At 47.4% G+C, this 19,056-nt stretch overlaps 1 protein-coding gene across 2 annotated transcripts in view; it reads left to right on the top strand.

The window, feature by feature from the left end:
* LOC120812878 (dual specificity protein phosphatase 8-like) overlaps positions 1–19,056 on the top strand; it is a 43,834-nt gene that overhangs the window by 16,499 nt on the left and 8,279 nt on the right. The window contains exon 3 of one of the 2 annotated variants that reach the window (XM_078097812.1): positions 5,124–5,262. In XM_078097812.1, coding sequence (XP_077953938.1) covers positions 5,124–5,262 — 139 coding nt within the window. Of the gene's footprint in view, positions 1–5,123; positions 5,263–17,544; positions 18,250–19,056 lie in introns of those variants that run through there. The other variant, XM_078097813.1, reaches the window with a different exon arrangement.

Genomic DNA, 19,056 nt, shown 5'->3' with positions numbered 1-19,056 from the left:
GTTTTCACTACCGCCGGCCAGCCTGGGGAAGCACCCTGCGTCATGTATGAGCGCATGGAGGCCCGACCGCAACGGGTCCCAGAGCAGTGGAGAGAATACGGCGGCCTGCTCATAGTGACAGAAGTAATTCAACTCTAGCACGTATGCGAGTCTTGTGATACCAACATGTTAGTCATGATAATGAACAGTGGCCCAGTTGCCGTTTGGTACAATGGCTTCGTGGCAATGGAGAGATCCATCCGATGGATCTGGGGGCTTGTCTGTGCTCTTAATTAGTAGGAGGAGAAGCAGTCCCGTGCTGCCTAGCTCGGGGGGGCTGCACGTGGTAAACTAATGCGTTTATGCAACAAAGAACATCCCCATCAGTTGCACTGATGACGCAGGCTGAGGCTGTAATCATGCGTGATTCTGGGGTGATTTAGAAGATTTAAGGGTGAGTATTGCTGAGAAAAAGAACCTAGTGCAAAGACACTGGTAATGTCTTTGGGTTACCATCGTTTTCTTAATGGTATTGTTATTACCACATTCATGAACATTTCATGTCTTTTCAGCAGCTGCAGCAGAACTGAGAACTTGGTCGATGACTCATCACGTGGATAGTTTTCCCGCTTGCCCAGAGGGCAAACTCAGGGATTTTTCTTTTTTTGTGTTTCATTCACAGCTTTTTTTTCCTTTCAAACAAAGAACCCCAAAGTGGCTTTTCTACAGAGCAGGTTGTGTCATGTGTTTACTCTGATGATGTCAGGGCATGCATCATTGTTTTCTTTAAAAGGTCTTACTGTCACACACTTACATACTGTATGTATTTTGAGACGTAACCACTTCACCACAGAGTAACATTTATGTTAAAATAGATGCTGGGTTAAAGGTGTAAATGAAAGGTGGAGGGAATGATTCACTCATGATTTGCATTAAATGGGGCTTTCGTTTTATGCAAAGCCAGGATGAGGACGTTGTAAAACTGGATCTAAGGCGTGAATGTGCTCTTTGAAGAAGCCGATTTGGTCCGATTCCTATGAGGAAATTGGATGTAAATGTCTACAGGCATAAGGCGTCCTCTGACATTTAGCGGCGTGAGTGTGTGACCAGATCTCTGAAATGATCAGTGACGATGATCTCGCACTGCACGTGGGCATCGAAGACTTTGAACTTTGGGGGGTGTGTATCTGTGCAGCGACTGAATGTGGACAAGGCTTTAACTGATACCGCCTGTTGCAGCAGGTCCTCCATCAGCCTGTAACGAACCCCGGCCAAGTTGACATAATCAAGCGATCAAGAATATGCATACAAATCAATTATTCATTGGCAAATGAAAGAGCGATTTGTTTTTCTGCAGCCGATGAGTCGATTCAAGGGGCTGACTGGTGCATGCAGTGCCGCGCCGTGCCCTCGATTTGCACAGTGGCGTTCGCTCCCCGCGCGTCCACTCCAAGGCTCCAAACCGCTCCATGTTGAGTACTGCAGTCAAATAGTTTTGTGTGGGAAATCCCAGAGAGGGCACATTGAGAGTGGCCCGCGACTGCGTTTCAGGAATGTGGGGCCATTTTTAGACTGTGCTGATGTTGTGTCACAGGCCCGTTCACACACACATACTGTCCCGCTCAGCACTGACCTTGTCACTGGTGAGGAGCACTCCCGAGGTCACTCATGTTTCACTGTTTCCACAAACACTTACCGGCGTGCGCCAGGGCCGTGTTTCCGCAATTCTATATGATAAATTTAGTTGCCCCCTGTCTTCTTCTTTATGTATTTATCTGTTTTTATAGAGGAGCATTGGCGGTAAGGCTGCCGAGGCTTTGACCTCGTTCTTTCTTTCCCCTCCTTTCCTAAATTTTATAACAACAGTTCAGCAAGAAGACTTCTGTCTCCATCCCAACGCCATGACTCTTTCACACTCACATTTTCTCTTTCTCCATCACAAGTGTGCACCCTTGTCCTGTATTTCTTCCTCTGTGTGTCTTGCTGTTTCCCCACTGCAAAAGGCAGGATTAAAAATATTCTTTAGAGAAAGCTGCGTTGCCATTGCTCTGCAGAGTGCCACCTTCTGAGCCTCTCTCCCACCCCTCCTCCCTCTTATTCCTCTCTTTATATTTAATTGTCCTCCTTTCCCGCCGATCACCTTTCTTTTCCCGTCTTCTCAATCTCCTTTGTCCCGCCTCGTTTCCTTCCCTCTCCCTTAGCGGCGTTCCTTGTTTACCTGCAGTGAGCATGCGTCGCAGCGTGCACAGTAGTCGGGTAGCGATGCAGCAGCACTGCAGAGGGATCAGAGCTCTGCACCGCTGCTGCAGTCTGACAGCCGGCGCCGCGCTACCTCGGATCGTTGACCTCTAACATTGCAGCAAACTCTATTGCATACTGAGCTGGTCGTGTAGCTTTAGCCTTTCATCTAAGGGGGATCTGCAGAGCAGCTTCTGTATGTAATTGTGTCCTCTTGGCTGAAGCAGGAAAGGAATCCTTCACGTTTACTAGGAATTTATTTTTTAACGAGTCTGTTAACTCCATCCTTTCCGGTTGAATTTTCCTCTTTTTTTTTTAACCTGCCTCATCATCTCATTATTAACGGCAACAACCCAATGAGTAGTTTAACTGACTGCACAGGCAGAAGTAATACATGGAATAACAGCTGTGAAGTTGTCTCGCTGTGTGTTTTTGCTATAAAGGTGAAACTTCTCTATGCAGCTGACTTACAAATCTCTGTGCCGTACATATGCTGTGTATTTTTGCAGTGCATATGTTGTATACTTTAAAGGCCTGCAATCTCCAGGCATCGAGATTAGACTCCCAAATTAGATCTGATCCCATTAGGATCATTAGCCAGGATTAGCCAAGGTTAGTACAGACGGAGGGTGTAGACGATTTTTAAACCAAGAAAGAGAAGCACAAAGATGAGCATGTAAGCAGGAGAAATTAAATGTAAATGAGTCCTATGGGCAAAAAGAGGCACAGACTAAAGACTTCAAGAAGGATGTGCAATTTGAAATCACATGTGATATATGTTAGGTGTTTGTATGTGGTCTCCCTGCCACCGCCATTCGACCTCTGCAGCTCATCCAGAATGCAGCAGCTCGACTGGTCTTCAACCTTCCGAAATTCTCCCACACTACTCCACTCCTCCGCTCTCTTCACTGGCTACCGGTGGCTGCCCGCATCCAGTTCAAAACACTGGTGCTCACGTACCATGCTGTGAATGGATCGGGTCCAGCTTACATCCAGGACATGGTCAAACCCTACATCCCAACCCGCACTCTCCGCTCTGCATCTGCAAAACTACTCGTCCCTCCCTCACTGAGAGCAAAACACTCGACTAGGTCTCGACTCTTCGGTGTCCTTGCGCCGAAATGGTGGAACGAGCTCTCTGAATACACCAGGACCGCAGAGAGCCTTCACATCTTCCGCCGCAAACTAAAGACACACCTCTTCAGACTCTACCTCGACTAAAGACTAACAAATTATAGCACTTAAATTGTACTTGTAACGTCACTCATCTATAGCAAATTGTAAATTGGCTTATTTGAGGAAATTGCACTTTCTTGTTTCTTGTTCTCCTGAGTTTGCACCCTATGGTTGAATGCACTTATTGTACGTCGCTTTGGATAAAAGCGTCAGCTAAATGACATGTAATGTAATGTAATGTATGTATGTTAGGGGATTATTATTTGACTTTATTATACCGTGGGCGGTAGGGAAATGACTGGAAGGTGGACGGTTTGGTTCTGTCGTGTCATAAAGTCTCCCAGCCAGTAACTTTGTATTCAATGGTGTGTGTGTCAGTCCCCTTGGCCACCAGGCTGCCTTGGATCCAACTTCCAAAGTCATCCCATGTTACATCTTCGTGTTAAATTATTTCAAGTGCCTTGCGATTGATTCTACGGATCCAGCTTTCAGCTCGTCGGGTCTTTCGCGTCAGCTTTGCCGCCAGATGCCGAGCTAAACCAGATTCTACTGGACCGGAGCTACTTGTAATCAGACTTCAGAGTCTGACCTTGTCCCGTCTAAATCACCTGCATGGCTGTCTTCCCAGCTGCTGGGCCACAGCTGCTCCGTAAGCAGATACATAATTGGTCACTCTATGCACACTGTGCGGCTGCATCCTTCACAGGAAGCTCTCCTCACCAAAGTGCCTTTCGGCAGCATCTTTCTTCATCTCATCTCCACATCTCTGTGCCCCACTACTCCACTTCACCCCCCCCCCCCTCCCCCACCCTTTATGCCTCTGCTCGCTCACCCCCGCTCCCGCTCTCCTCCCCTGTCGTGGCTCCGTGATGCGGTGATTCGTAGCTGCAGTAGGCCCCGCCTGGTGGTCACGTGACCAAAGCCTGCCTGACAACAACACGGCGTGACTGGTGTGTGCGCATGCACATGCTCACACCATATACACCACACTCTCTCACTCACTCTCACACACTCTCACACACACACACACACACACACACACACACACACACATGCTCATACTGTGTCATCTTCCTCAGAATCTGATGCAAGCCGCCTCACACTGACACACTGGTGAATCCACACCCTTTGCAACTTTTTGATTTTAGCGTCATTACTTCCCATTATGACAGACGGGCCTCACAGCAGTATTTGCACAGTAAATACCACCGTCACGGTTGCACGGTGCCCACTCAGCACTACTGCATTTTTCATGAACTTGTAGTTAATCTTCATAACTTACTCTGGCATTTCCTGTAGTTCATCCTGCTGACTGTTGCACTCGCTGGCATTCATAAAGCCTGTCATAACTCCCAGTGGGGAGCTTGTGAGTTCATTTTCTTTTCTTTGGGTCCCTGTTAACAGATAAGCACAGTTGTGGGGAAACCATCTCATGTAAAGACAGTTGTGTTTCTTTTGCACAGCCGAGAGGTACACGCTTCACTTTCCTTTTGCACTAGCTGGTCTGATAAAATAGATTTGTTTTATTTAGAGACGTGTGTGCACATGCGTGTGTGTGTGTCCCAAATTGCAACACATTCTCAGTTACACTGTCCAGTATTATATCCCTGTGATTCCAGTCATATTAACTAATTATTTCTTCCTTGTTGGCTATGGCTATGCTTGACGTACCTCAAAGGTTGCACTGAAAGTGACGCTCTCCTCTTCCTCGTCGTTTATCTGTTTTGCAGGTGGAGCTGGGCAGGAAGCAGGAAGTGGTGGTTTATGACCAGAGCTCCAAGGAGGCGGCGCACCTCTCCAAAGACGGCTTCGTGCACATCCTGATGGGGAAGTTGGAGGCCACCTTCCACAAAGTCTCCCTGCTCACCGGTACGTGGGAACGTGATGAGCATGAGCGCCACCAACGGCCAGTGTTTGTTTGTCTTTATTTCTATGTACATGAAAAAAAGAACCCTCACCTCTTATCGCAGGTGGGCCTCACCTCACCCAGCTGGGCCGATTTGAATGTAGTTCCACAGTTTGGTCAGCAGGAGTCACTGATGAGCCCACATTCTGCACACATTCTTCTCTTTGTTCCTCATTTTTTAACTGGCAGTGATCACAAGTTCGCAAGTATATGTGAGGATAAGAACAAGAACGAAAACGGGAAGAAGAACAACTAGAAGAAGAAATGAAAGCGGCTACAAAGCCCCTTGCTGACTCTTTGATGTTTAAGCTTCCCCGAAGTCGTTCTTCTTCCATATCAGCACAGATATAAAGCTGAAGCTTAATTTCAATCCTCTGGTTTTATTTACCACATGTATTACCCTGTCATAGTGTCTACTAAGCACACTAAGACTTATAATTCAGCCCCAGCAAGAATGTTAATAGCCTATTTGAGTTAATAGCATCTCGGTTGAGGTGGCTGCAGCTTTTTAAGGGACGGTACGCACACACACACACACACACACCGACCGGCAGAGGCTTAGGAGATCGTCTTAAATGTGCGCTGACACATCTGAGACGGGAAGCATAATCTGCCTCCGTCAGGATTGGAAATGAGACTGGTAGGAGCATGCTGCTCGGGCAAATCTCTGCTCTCCTCCTCTTCACCCCCACAGCCCCATTCTTCCCTTCTTGTCAGCTCTCTCCCTCATCTTGAAAGATGAAAAGATGAAAAGATTAACGCTTTTTCATGAGTCATTCATAGTGGTTGAGGATCGCCTCGAAGCACCCGGGCTTCACCGGAGATGTACTGAGCTCAGTTTTGGCACACCCAGGACCGTGTTCACTATCGCGCCTACACACAATCGCTGATTGCCTTCTGCAAAGCCAGGACTTTTCCTCCTCAGCTTTTTGGATTAGACATCATTCCATTGTTAATGAAAGGGCCCCTGTCAACGATTCCCTCCACTTCCTCTCCATCAGCCTCCTCCGCTTGCCGCGTTTCATGAGGAAAGAGAAAGGAAAAAGGAGTCGCACTTCTTCCATTTCTGTCCCCGCTTCTCTGCTGTTTCCACGACAACTGTGGCAGAGAATATTCGTCCAGAAGGAATCAGCCAATGGCGTTGGACGTTGTTTGGGTGGTTGTATTTTGGGGGTCAGTGGAGCAAGCTGCATGTAGAATGGTTGTGTGTTTACGTGTGTGTGTGTATGTGGGTGGGCAGAAGGGTGCGGCGTTGCATATGCACATATGCGCGCATGCATTTATGTATTTGTGCATGATAGCAGATGAGTGCCGTAGGATTTGTTTACGCGTCAAAAGAATGCTGCAGAGCTATCATGAGAGAGGGGACATGGATGCCATGAATTCATGAATTCCTCTGAACAATGCTTATTCTAATCGTTTAAATAAAGACACATGATGCTTATTACAGTGTTTTTCAACCTTTTTTGCGTCAAGGCACACTTAGAAAAACACAGAAAAAATCTCACGGCACACCAACAACCGGAAACGATATGAAAATCAATCCCAAACATAGTTTCAGCATGAGCATAATATACTCTAAGAAATCAGGGAAACGCGTGTTCTATTTGTTGTGTTTTATTAAACTTAACATCATCCTAATGCCAAGATGGCACAGGCTTTATGCGCAGGTATCTCTTAAGCCTAGTTTATGCTTCTGCGTTTTCAGAGCGACGCAGACTCAAGACCCCCTTGCGTGTGTCGAGACATTTTTCTAGGCTTGAGTCGAAAGCGACGCAGCCTCCCGCAGCGCACCAGGCTGCGATTGGTCCGCTAACTACGTCCTTTACGGAGTCTCACATTTCCGCTTTCATAGCCCGATACCGCCATTATTAACACGAAGAATGTTTACGAGAGAACGGAGCAGATTGAAGAACTTTTGTCGGAAGAAATGCGTAAATATGACCGCTTATACAAGCCGTCATTGGCGGGTTGTGGAAACGGGTTGGATTCACGGAGGGAGATCGCCGCAGACGCCGGTTTGCCGGTCGAGAGGAACAAAGTTGTGGAGGAAAATACGGGACAAATGTGTCCTTGATGAAAAGCAGCAGTGGCGATGCACGGGGCAATAACGTCTGTGATAAATAAATAAACAAATAAATAAATAGACGTGACTCTCTAGGTCGTCTTCAACAAAACACGTCACCATGCTTGTTGTTCTGGCGGTGAATTGCTCTGCAACACACGCAGAACCATGAAGTGAAACGAGTGCGACGACGCAGAAACATGCGCCGACCTTAAATCTCACTTTTTTAAATTGTCGCCTCAGCAAATCTGCCTATTAATTACGCTGCGTAGCGCCACCCAGAGGCAGAGGGGAGTATTGAGCCTTCATACCACCAACAGCGCGACGACACACACACAAACACACAAGTTGGCTCTTTTTTTTCACCAATGAAATGACAGTATGTAAAAAATGATTTTTTTCACGGCACACCTGACAGCCCGCGGCAACACTGGTTGAAAAACACTGGTTTATTAGAAAATATATGGAAACTCTATTCAAATTAGCTTTTTTTCCCCACCAATCAATAAAGGAAAAGAGCCAGTGCTCTGATTTGCGAGCTCAATTTAAGTTTCAAACACCAGCCACCGCAAACATACAAACATTTACCAGCTGCTAAAAGCTGAGAGTTTGCTTCAGGTCAGACCAGACAAACACGTGATTTGAAGACTTTCTCATGGGCTCCAGAACATTTTACACGCACGTTTCACTATTTTTATAGCCCAAAAACCGAGGGTAAGACAATAAATGTTATTAATAGTTGAGGCCCTTACTTTTTTATCTCTTTCCCCTCATTCTTGGCTTTGTTTGTCTTTACTCCCCCTCTCACTTAAACAATTCAAGGTAAAAACAGTAATCATCCTCTCTCCCTTCCCCAGCAATCCCTGTGCTTCCATTCCCATTGCCTCTCCCTCTTTTCCACCTCTCCCCCCCGCCTCGCCGATAATCCCTGGGATGGCTTCATATCTGGCGGACTCATTTTTAGTCTCACCTGCACTGATGACCATGGAGACCCATATGCAGCACACTGTTAAACTGTCCATAAAGAAGGGGAATGAATTGCAAGAACGATGAGGAATTGTTGGAATACATTCTTTGTTTGTGTGCCGGGAAAACATTCAGTCAATGTGCCATCTGACCAACAGCTCAGGCTCAGAAAGAACACCACCTCCTACATGCGGATGATGTCATTCGGGTGATGCCATGTCCCATTGTTTTTGTGAATGAGACACAAAATTGGCGCAGCCAATAACTCTAGGCCTGCGCTTTGGTTTGAAAATATGTATTCAGGCAGGATGTTGTGGGTTGCGTTCATCAGGAATACGTGCGTTTGTGTTTTTATTGACTTCATCAACTGTGTGAAAGTGTTTGTGAGAAACAATTCTCCAGCGGCAGCAGTATTTTTACCACAGAAGTGATCTCACCCGGTTGGAGCTCAGGCTGATGTCTCTTGTGCCTTTTTCAGACTGTGTGTGTTGTTAAGGTTTCGGAAGCTCTCGAGGGAGGACTCAATCCTTTGTTCTCGTCCCGGCCGGAAACGAGGAAACGAATGAGTCAATTCGTTTAAATTCAAAAATCAAAAGTTATTTAATAACTGAACAACGTAATAGGGATTACAATTACAAAGTGAAATACTAAGCGAACAGTGGAATATTTCGCGAAATAGAGAATCCTCTGAGCAAGTCTGAAGTGACTTATCAACGCGGCTGCAGGAGAAGTTCTAACAGTCTTTTCCCCGCTTTGGTCCTTTGAAAACTCTTGAGGTGTGTCTTCTTTGGTGCATTTGAATGTCATTGGCCTCTTCTCCAAAGGGTCACCTCCTCCATTGTCCCCTTCACGTCGAGGTGTGAAGCTGCAGCCGTAACCTGAAACCTCTCTGACCTAGCTGTCCCTCACATTCCAATGCACTCAATACTGATACAGTGGCTTTATGCCTCAATGAGTGAACCCAACAAAGCATACATCGTTTAAGTCTTCATCTTATAACTAGTACACTTTAATTACAACAACCCATCACTAATGATCACCGTTCATCACACTTCATCATAAGATCTAAGACAGTTCATGTGGTTCCATTCTCAAGACATTTGCCTCAGTTGGCTGCCTCGCAATAAGTTGTTCATTTTATTACCTGACAGGAGAAAAAACTCCCAAAAAACCCTTTTTGGGGAGAAAATTGGGAGAAATCCATAAAGAACGGCAATTGGCATCCGTCCCCAGGTTTTAACATCACATTGTAACAGAATGTAAATGTGTAGTGTGTTTCTACGTTTTAAAAGACTATAAACTGTGTTTGATTCACATTGTATTCACTTCATCTAACATGTTAATGTAATAACTAATCTAACATCACACAAACTACAATTCTATCACTAAACATCATTACACGTACTACAAATTCTATGACTAGACATTCACTTCTACTTAAAACCCCAACAGTGTGTGTGTGTGTGTGTGTGTGTGTGTGTGTGTGTGTGTGTGTGTGTGTGTGTGTGTGTGTGTGTGTGTGTGTGCGTCTTTTTGTGTAGAGGAGGAAAACATGGCTTGTTGGAGCCAGCTGCCGCCCCAGCGGGTCTAAAGTTTGCATGTTTCCCACCAATCTGCAGCACACGGCCAAACCGAAGACAACAGTGCCTGTTAGTGTGTGGAGCCGGGCTCTGTGTGTTTGCCGGTGCCAATGGCGTCGCTGAGTCATGCGTCACGTCCACTCTGATGTAGGGCTGCCGGGACGAAATGTTTTGAGGTTGACAATCAAAAACCCTCACGGGCCCAGTTTTAGACCGAATAAAAAGAGGATAGTAATCAAGAGGAAAAGAAAAAGCGTGTAAAGTGCACTCATGTTCTGCAGATGAAAAAAGAGCCGGAAAAAAGGGTGGAAGCTAATGCACTTTTTAATCCTGTGAAAACTGACAACAAGAAAACGGAACAGAGGAAACTATTGGATATTAAGGTGTATGCACAGGGATGTAGGTGTGTATTTAATTATGTGTGCGTGTGAGTGGAGTTTGCAGATGTGCAACGCTGTTCCTAATCTTCCGTAGCACCATCTGCCAGTGTTTTCTCTGATTCTCTGCACTGGGAACACATGGAGGCCAGTGTTGCAACCTTTGCCTTTCTCGTCACGGTTTTATTTTAATATGAATGTGTGTCCAAAGTTGAATTGATATATCATACCGTGTTATTCTCTATAGGCACTGCAATGTCAGTGAGGCTGTAGCTGGGAAGCAACCTGGGTTTGTAATAAGAGTTTTGCATGCCTCCCACGCTGTCAGCCAGCCACCTCCATGCGAAAGCACACAGGACAAGACGCGGCGATGACACACTGATGAGAGGTTTCTCTTTCTTCTTTCGCCTTTGCTCTCTTTCGCTGGTATCCGCTGAAAACACACGGGATCTGCTGGGAGCCGCCGCGCTTTGATGAGATCAGGTTAGGGTGTGACTGCACCGACGGAGTTACAAAGGTCAACTCGGTTATGTCATTCTTCTGTGCTGTTATACAATGGGGCGGCGGCTCCTGTGTGTGTTTGCACCGGCATCAGAGAGAAACTGAAAAAGTGAGGTAATCGTGGGAGGCCGGATCTCACAATGCAACCGTTCACAGAGAAATTCCAACGAGCTGCATGAGGAGGTCTGTTTGTGCCTGAGCGTAAGTGTCTATTTGTGTCTCTGTGCGCATGTCGGCATGAATATGTGCATATGAAGTAGTGCGTGCACGCGAATGACGCTTAGTGTGAGAAAAAGGAAAAGACAAAACAGACAGAAGAGAGCCATTGAGGAGATGAGGTAATTTTATCCTGTGTGTGTGTGTGTGTGTGTGTGTGTGTGTGTGTGTGTGTGTGTGTGTGTGTGTGTGTGTGTGTGTGTGGTCGGGAGGCCCCTCACGCTGACCGGCGCATTGTCAGCCTCCTCGGAGCTGAAAGTCTCCACACCCTATAAACCAGAAACACGCGCTTGTGCGCACACACCTGCTGAGTTTTAGACGCTTTAGAAACCGCCAGATGCTTCAATGCGTTCACAGGTTCACAAGTTCCTTCTCTCCAGTTGCTGCTAACAGGGCATAAGATGCCGTGGATACCTGCGTCATTGAGATGGTCAATCCGTGACTAGGGTTTATTATTATCATCATTATTACATATAATTATCCAATTTATTATTTGCACGCCATCACACTATTGGCTGATCATCAATCGTGGTTTTGTTGCCTGAGGTCCACATCTTCGCTGCCGCCATCCCTCGTCTTTTAACTCCACCTTTCCCGTCACCCCCCTTTTTGACCTTCTAACCTGCCCTCTCTGCACCTCCTTGCTCTTTTCTCCACCCCCCTCCCTCTGACCCCTCTCCATTGCGCCGTGGGGGGCTTCAGCGGATCAATGATTTCATTGTGAAGTTGCCGGTGGTGCCATTAGGAGGTGAGCTCACCTTCCCCGGGGACATCTCACACATTATTCTCAATGACCTCGCCTTCCTCACCACCCCCTCCTCCAGCCGCTTTACCTTCCCCCACCCCTGTGGTTTCTGCCTCTCTTTCCACTGCTCCACCTCCTGCCTCTCTCCTCTCCTCTGTTACACGGTGCTGAGAACAGAGCTCTATTTTTAGTCCCAGACTCCTGCGGTTGTCACATCTGGCGCCAATGGCCTCGGTCCTCTCACCCTGGCACAGTGGCACAGCGCTGCGTTCTCCAAGCTCCCTCTGCAGAGATTTAATCGTCTCGGATCACACCTTGAAGAGGTGTAGAGCAGAGTTGAAATCCTTTGCGGTTTAACTCCTCCTCCCAGTGTGTAAACAACTTGTAACAGAGGTCTTATTACCGTGATTTCATGTTGGCCACACAGACTTTTGAGCTGAACCTCTGCTGCTGCTAAGGCTGCTTCCTGATAAATGCGGGAGATTTTCCATCGCCACAGCAACAGGCTAATTTTGGAGTTTCAGGCGAACCCGCGGCCCCGGATTGAAGGAATTCAGCACGTTGTGTTCATTCCAGAACTTTCTGATATCTTCCCCTTTGCGCACACATAAACCCACTCACACATGCGTCGTTGTAGGCGGCCTACAAAGAGGTCATTTCCCCCTCGCGTTGTGTAACTATTTCCTGTTTTTGATAACGTGACATCAACCAAGTGTGAAATCGGGAGACGCCAAAGGGAACTCGCCATGAACTTTCAGGAAATTATGTTGTGAGTATTTGTGTTTGAACTTTGTTTTTTTCAGATTTTGTTTTTTTCCCAGAAGTCTAAAAAACGCCATAAAGGCGTCGGCGGGGACCACATGGAAACGGCTTGTCCAGTTCCTCTCACGGCATCTCGTCATTCCATCTCTATTGTTCTTCTGTAGCTGTCGGAGTGATGTCACTGCAGCATTGTGGCTGTGACACAATCTCACACACACACACACACACACACACAGTCTCCAGGGCCCGTAATGGCAGGAAAGCCAACCCTGACCGCGGGTATTGAGATAACTGCTTTCATGAACGCCCAAATGCAGTCCCCGGGGTGCAACGCCTTAGACAGCATTTGTGTGAATTTATTTTTATTTTATCAACATTTCTATTTGGAAAATAAGCACAGTTATGCATTTTGAGGCTATGAATCATGCTGTGTGTGCCGATTGAGATAATTGAGTATGGAGTAATATCGGGGAGGAGGGGGTCTGATCTGACCAGTCAATGACGGGCTCAGACAGCCTGCTCCAGTTAAAGCTAATTAGGAGATACACACACACACACACGCACACAGTGTCTTGTCTGTGTGTGTGAGACCAACAGAAAACCGGATGACTCTGCTTAGGGCGCTGGTGTCAGGACAGTGTGTCTCTGAGTCTTCCCGCCTCTCTGATGGGAGCCAACTTAAATGTAACGGATCTAAGACCTGCCTGCCATTGCGCATGTAGCGTGTCATTTCCTCTTTGCAAGATCCGTCGTGTTTATTATTGTGTGTGTGTGTTTGGCAGACATGCATGACACCGGTTGAGGGGGAGAGCTGAGGTGTGCGTTCACGCAGTTATTGTTTTCAAGTGCTGCAAGGAAATCCTGTGCATCCCACCTTAAACCATTAGGATTTAGAATGAAACAACCGTCGGTTATGCTCAAGTGAACCTGAGTAGACCCACTCACCTCTGGGAAAATTAGACCACCACCAGCTTGCGCGCACACAAACGCACATTGTTCATCTTTTCATTCCTGCAGACTGGTGGGCATGGTTCCTGCTCTTATTTAACCCCCATTGTGCCTGTAATGCGCACATAAATATGTATTACGCCCCTATATACATCCTCGGAAAACAGCCGCGAGCCGCCTCGCTCGCTAAAATTAACATTCCCTCCATGCACTCACACTTTTGCACAAAGTGAATGCACACACTGTAAGCACATGCCTGTGGTGGCCGGCAGCAGTTCATTTTAAGCCTTAACGGCCCCCCTTTTTGTCCACACACACACACACACACACAAACACACATCGCTGAACATCTCCAACTGGGATTTTTAAATGGTTTATCTGGTTTATGAGGGCCCGCCTGGTCCTGAAAGCCCCCCTTGGTGCGTTTGATAGCTTACCCTCCTCTCTTCTCTTCTTTGTGTGCGCGTGTGTTTGTGGACGTACTTGCTCGAGTGTGTGTGCGTGTGCGTGCGCTGGTGTAAACTAACTTCTTGTTAGATTTACTGCTACAGAAGCCCCGGGTGCTGAGCTCCTCCAGGGGGTTAAGTCATTTGGAGGGTAGGAGGGGGTCTTCTGCATGACTGATGCGTGCAGGCCTCCCTCCAGGCTACACAGATAGGAATGACGCTGCCGCATGCATGAGCCCACACGCATGACCGAGTGGTGCGCGAGTGCTGCTTTGATTGCATACACCCCTCCTCCCTGTAGCATCCTCTCGTCTTCATCTCCTTAACCCCTGTTTTTTTTCGGGCGGAATCGGCTTATGTCATCTGTCTGAAAAGGTGGAAGTTCTAATAAATGCAGGTGGGACGATCTTTTAATATCAACGTTTTTATATTGTGCAATACAAAACCAAGGAAATATATATTTTTTTTGTGGAATATAATATTATATATAATTGTTTGAGCAACGCGTTAATAACATATTTAAATGTCTTGATTTTGAAAAGCCCCCTGATTCAGACCGACATATTCAATCGAAGTTAATTGAATAACCTCACAATCAGTCCAGATTGCCCTCAGACAAACACGATTACTCGCACCAGTAATGACGGTCCCCTCGCAATACGGCTACGTCATTTTAGTTAGCATCTCCCTCTAGACCCCCCCAGCTACTGAACGTCCCCCTCCTCTCCTCCTGCACCTCCCCCACCCTCAATTGCTCCATCCCTCCATCCATCCTCCCCTCTGCCTCCCCAGTGGACTACCTCACCCCCCAGGCATGGCAGCTGTGTTCTCCTGTAGGCATTACATCACTGTAAGAGCAGCTTCGTTACTGATTCCCTGACAACCAGCACTATCAACACACACACACACACACGTTTGGGTATATGCTTGTGTTTATGCATTTTAGAGAGAGTAACTGGCCCGTCTAACCCCCCCACCGCCGCCGCCCCCCCCAGCAATGTCCTTCCTTGTCCTCCTCTCACCTTGCTCCGTTCATCCTCTTCCCACCTGGTCTCGACACATGGTTGCACCAAAAAAGCACACACGCACACACACAGATGAACTCACACACACATTAGCTCCTCACCCTAACCTGCCCTATCCGGAGGATGACGTCTCTTTCGTGATATCCTGACAAATGAGCCGTGGTGTCGGATGACGCTCCTGTCGCTGCCTGTCTTGGTGGGGAGGGTGTCCGGGCACTATCAAATTAAAAATACTTATGCTACAATGTTCGTACTGTAGGTTTTTGAAAAGTTAGTAAATCCCTCTCGTCTGTTAATCCAGCATCAAGCAGTCCGGGTGCAGCGGGGCTGCGCCATGTTGTTCTGGTCTTGGGGGGCCCCTTCGGCCTTCACATATCTTCTCTCTTTCTGTCAGACGCTGCTATCTCGTACTCATCTCCCTGTCTGTTGTGGCTAACCTCTGTGTAAACTGCACGTTGCCCCGGTAACTCTACCATGAAAGCTCGCTCTAAATCTAAGAGATGTCAGTGGAGGGAGGGGAGATGCAGGGGGGGGGGCTACGGGACGCCCGGAGTGACCGTCCCCACCTATTTCTGTCGCTGCAGGGCACACATGCAGTCAATAAAAAAGGGCCTGGGTGTCATTAATAGTGCATGGGCTGTAATCATCTCATTAACACTCCTACTATTCTGAGTCTTGTTATCTAGACCAGAGGAGGAGGAGGAGGATTTAATTCAATTCGATTAGATTAGATTAGATTAGATTCAACTTTATTGTCATTGCACAGAGTACAAGTACTGAGGCAACGAAATGCAGTTTAACATCCAAACAGAAGTGTAAAATAGCAAAAAGTGCAGAGTATGTGCATATGTAAAGTGTAATAAGTGAATAAATAGATATGTACAGTAAGAAATAGTTGTGCAATATGAACAGTAAGAAATGGATATACAATAACAGTGCAAATGTTCAGTGGCTGGAGGAAGGTGTGTGGCAGTCAAGTCAGGGTGGAGGGGGGAAGTACAGTGTGTGGGGGTGGGGTGCAGAGTTCAGAGTTCAGGGGGGGCAGAGTTCAGTAGAGTGACAAGAGACACTGAGCCTCGCGTTGTTCACGCGCCGCGATCTTGTTGTAAGGAGGAGGGCATGCCGTTTGCTCTAGGAACTCGAACGGGTTTGAACACCAGCAGCTACTTTGTATTGTTGCTTTTGGCTTCCGCTGCGGTGGGTTTTCAGGAGTAAAGAAGTCGCTGGTTCCAAAGCCGGTTTAATGGTTTAATGGCTTCCAGCCACACAGAGGCGTCTTGTCTGAGCTTATTTGCCTTGTCTCTCTGTGGTGATGACCGAATGTACTTGCAGCCCATCTGACCTGGTTTCAATGTAATCAGCGTGCCGGAATGTCTTGACCTGAGACTGAACAGGCAATCAGACGGGACATTTCGCCGGCCCACCCAGTGCAGGTGCTGTTTTAGAATCTGGTATTACCAGCGAGATGTTCGATGACCAAAAATGGCAGCTAGAAAGAAATTGATCTATTGCACAAACCCGTGTGAACGTATTTGGACATAAGACAAAAAAATAGCTGTTTTTGCATAATGAGCAGTTATCTTTCATTTATAATTTATTCCAGTGGTTTTGTTGAGGCATGTGCTGCTTGGTTTCCATGGCTAGACTTGTGGCCTACATGCTTGTCATTCCATAGTAAAGCACCAGAGGTCTGTGGCCTGTCAGATGGGATGATGGCTGCTCACCACAAGCATATTTGATCTCCTCATCACCTCCAGTCTTCTCCTCCTCCTTTTTGTCTGCTTTTGCTTCTCGTTTTCTTTTATTCTCTACAGATTTAATTTCTTTTGCTCTCCTCTCCTCTCATTCCTCCTCAGGGACGAGAACAGCGTCCAAAGACGTGAACCAGTGGAAACACGGTGAAGAGACAAATCAGTTTTTAACACAGCCTTAATCCTTCTCCGGAGGAGGTGTAATATTCTCACATAGAACGGTACATTTAAGGCAAGCAACGTAATATAGATTACTGTTGTGCTGTAAAGCTTTATTGAACAACAGAATCTTGTTTGATTGATGAACTAAATCTGACAATAATATGGGACCTCTCCATGTGTACGTTAGAAACCCTCAGCTACCAATATGGACAAAAAAACAAAAGAGGACTGTGGTGCACATCGACCTTAAGCACTTCTTTCTCCTGTAATCGACAACTGTGATAGTCCGCCGTGGTGTACGTCTGTGCTACACCGCCTCATAGCTGGTCCTCGGCCCCCATCCTGCTCCGCAGCAAGGCCCCTGAGGTGGCCGCATATTTGTTGGGTGAGTAAGGAATGCGGTCACATGCCTTAGACATTAGCTATGACGGAGCACTGGCTCCACGAGAGAGGGAGGGTGCAAGAGAGGCAGCACAGAGCAGGCATGCAGGCAGGGAGGGTAGAGTCTGAGCTCACGGCAAGTGAGCTCATTCACCCGCCTCCCCCGAGCTTAAGGAGTGAGTGCAGCTCCGTCATCCTCTTTGCTGAGAGAGAGAGAGAGAGAGAGAGAGAGAGCGAGGGGAGGAGGAGGGAGGCAGAGAGGGAGGAGTGTCAGCCAGCGGCTGAGCGAATGGGAGACGGGGAGAGTGAAGCAGCACAACAATAGTTGGCTGCTCCTGTGGCTGTGGACTCAGAGACAGAGCGAGCGCTCAGAGGGACACACAGGCGCTCTGTAAACCAGCTGCAGGCGCATTACAGCTGTGCTTTTACGCACAGGCTCACTTACTTTTGGTTCATCCTCTTCCTGCTCTCCGTCTTCATAAAAGCACAGAATTGCTGAATGTGACACAGCAGCATTTTAGAAATAGGTTTTGGTCATTTTTTTCCATCGGTGAACTTGAGGAGCCCGCAGACATTTCGGACTAGTTTTTTTGTTTCACAGGGTCGGTTCTCAGAGGTCTGTTGTTCAGACGCCGCAGCCGCTGACCCGTGGCGGACTTGAACTTCAGCAAGAGTTTGGTCAACTTGGAACGGTCACACATTCCGACTCCGGGCTCTCACCTCAGTCGGCCCAAGAGGAGAAAACCTCTGTTGGTTCGTTCGGACATTTCCTTGCGTGGAAAGGGGCTCACGCCATCCCTGAAAGAAGAGGGACCAGAACATTTCCATTTGTGTGTGTGTGTGTGTGTGTGTGTGCACGCCAGTGTTTTTTATGTGAGTGTGCGGGCGACAGAGTGTGTACTGGGGGATGCCTTTGGATGTGGTGATTGCCCCAGCGGAGGACTGCTTTTGGCCGGACCGGCCGGACACAGACATGAGGCTGAAGATCAGAGTTCGCCGGATGAAAGCGGGGAGAGAGCTAAGAGGTGTGTATCCACCTTGACATGGACCAGGAGAATCGATGTGTGTGTGTGTGTGTGTGTGTGTGTGTGTGTGTGTGTGTGCGCTTTGAGAACATCCCTTTCTGGCTAGTAACGTGTCGCGGCCGTAGGCCTTTGTGTACAAAGCAGAGGCATCACACATAGTGAACATGCAAAGAACATGGGGTCTGATTTGATACAATACAAGCACCAGTCTCTGGGTTACGAGGCTTTTAAATGCATCACAGTGGTGTACAGTCCAAGGTGTGTGTACGAGGGCGGAAGCACCGATAACTGCAGAGAAGCACAAAGGAACAGTGGGCTCCCAGGTAATGAGGTATTCCAGTCCACGCATGCTGCGAATCAAAGACGGATGTGATTAGACTTTTAAGGACGTCTAGTGGATCTATGGTGAGATGCATTGCAATTGTTTTCCCACCTTTTTGTTTGTGTTTTTTTTTCCAGTTAATGTGTTTAGAGAGAATCAATAGGAAGAAGTGGGATTAAGCCGATGCAATTATAGAGACTAAAAGCAATGAAGAGGAAAGCGCTGGGAGGTGTGTGGGTGGGGGGGGGGTGTAGAGCCGTGACCTGCGGTATGACATAGTGCTCATGCTCCCTCAGCCTGTGGTCATTGAGATGTAAAACCATCACAAAGGCTCATTCCGTTTCTCTTTATTCTCCATGCTCTTGGCTTTTTGTCTCACCCGTGCTCACCCTCGCTCTCCCTTTCTCTCTGCAGAAGGATGTCTTGTGGGGATTATGTTATCAGTATGTGTGGAGTGTGCGCTCTACGTGTTTAACACAACACCT

Source organism: Gasterosteus aculeatus, chromosome Y, assembly GCF_964276395.1.
Source record: "Gasterosteus aculeatus chromosome Y, fGasAcu3.hap1.1, whole genome shotgun sequence".
Classification (NCBI taxonomy): Eukaryota; Metazoa; Chordata; class Actinopteri; order Perciformes; family Gasterosteidae; genus Gasterosteus; species Gasterosteus aculeatus.
Note: the sequence above shows the minus strand (reverse complement) of the source record. Positions and strands in the feature narration are given on the sequence as shown.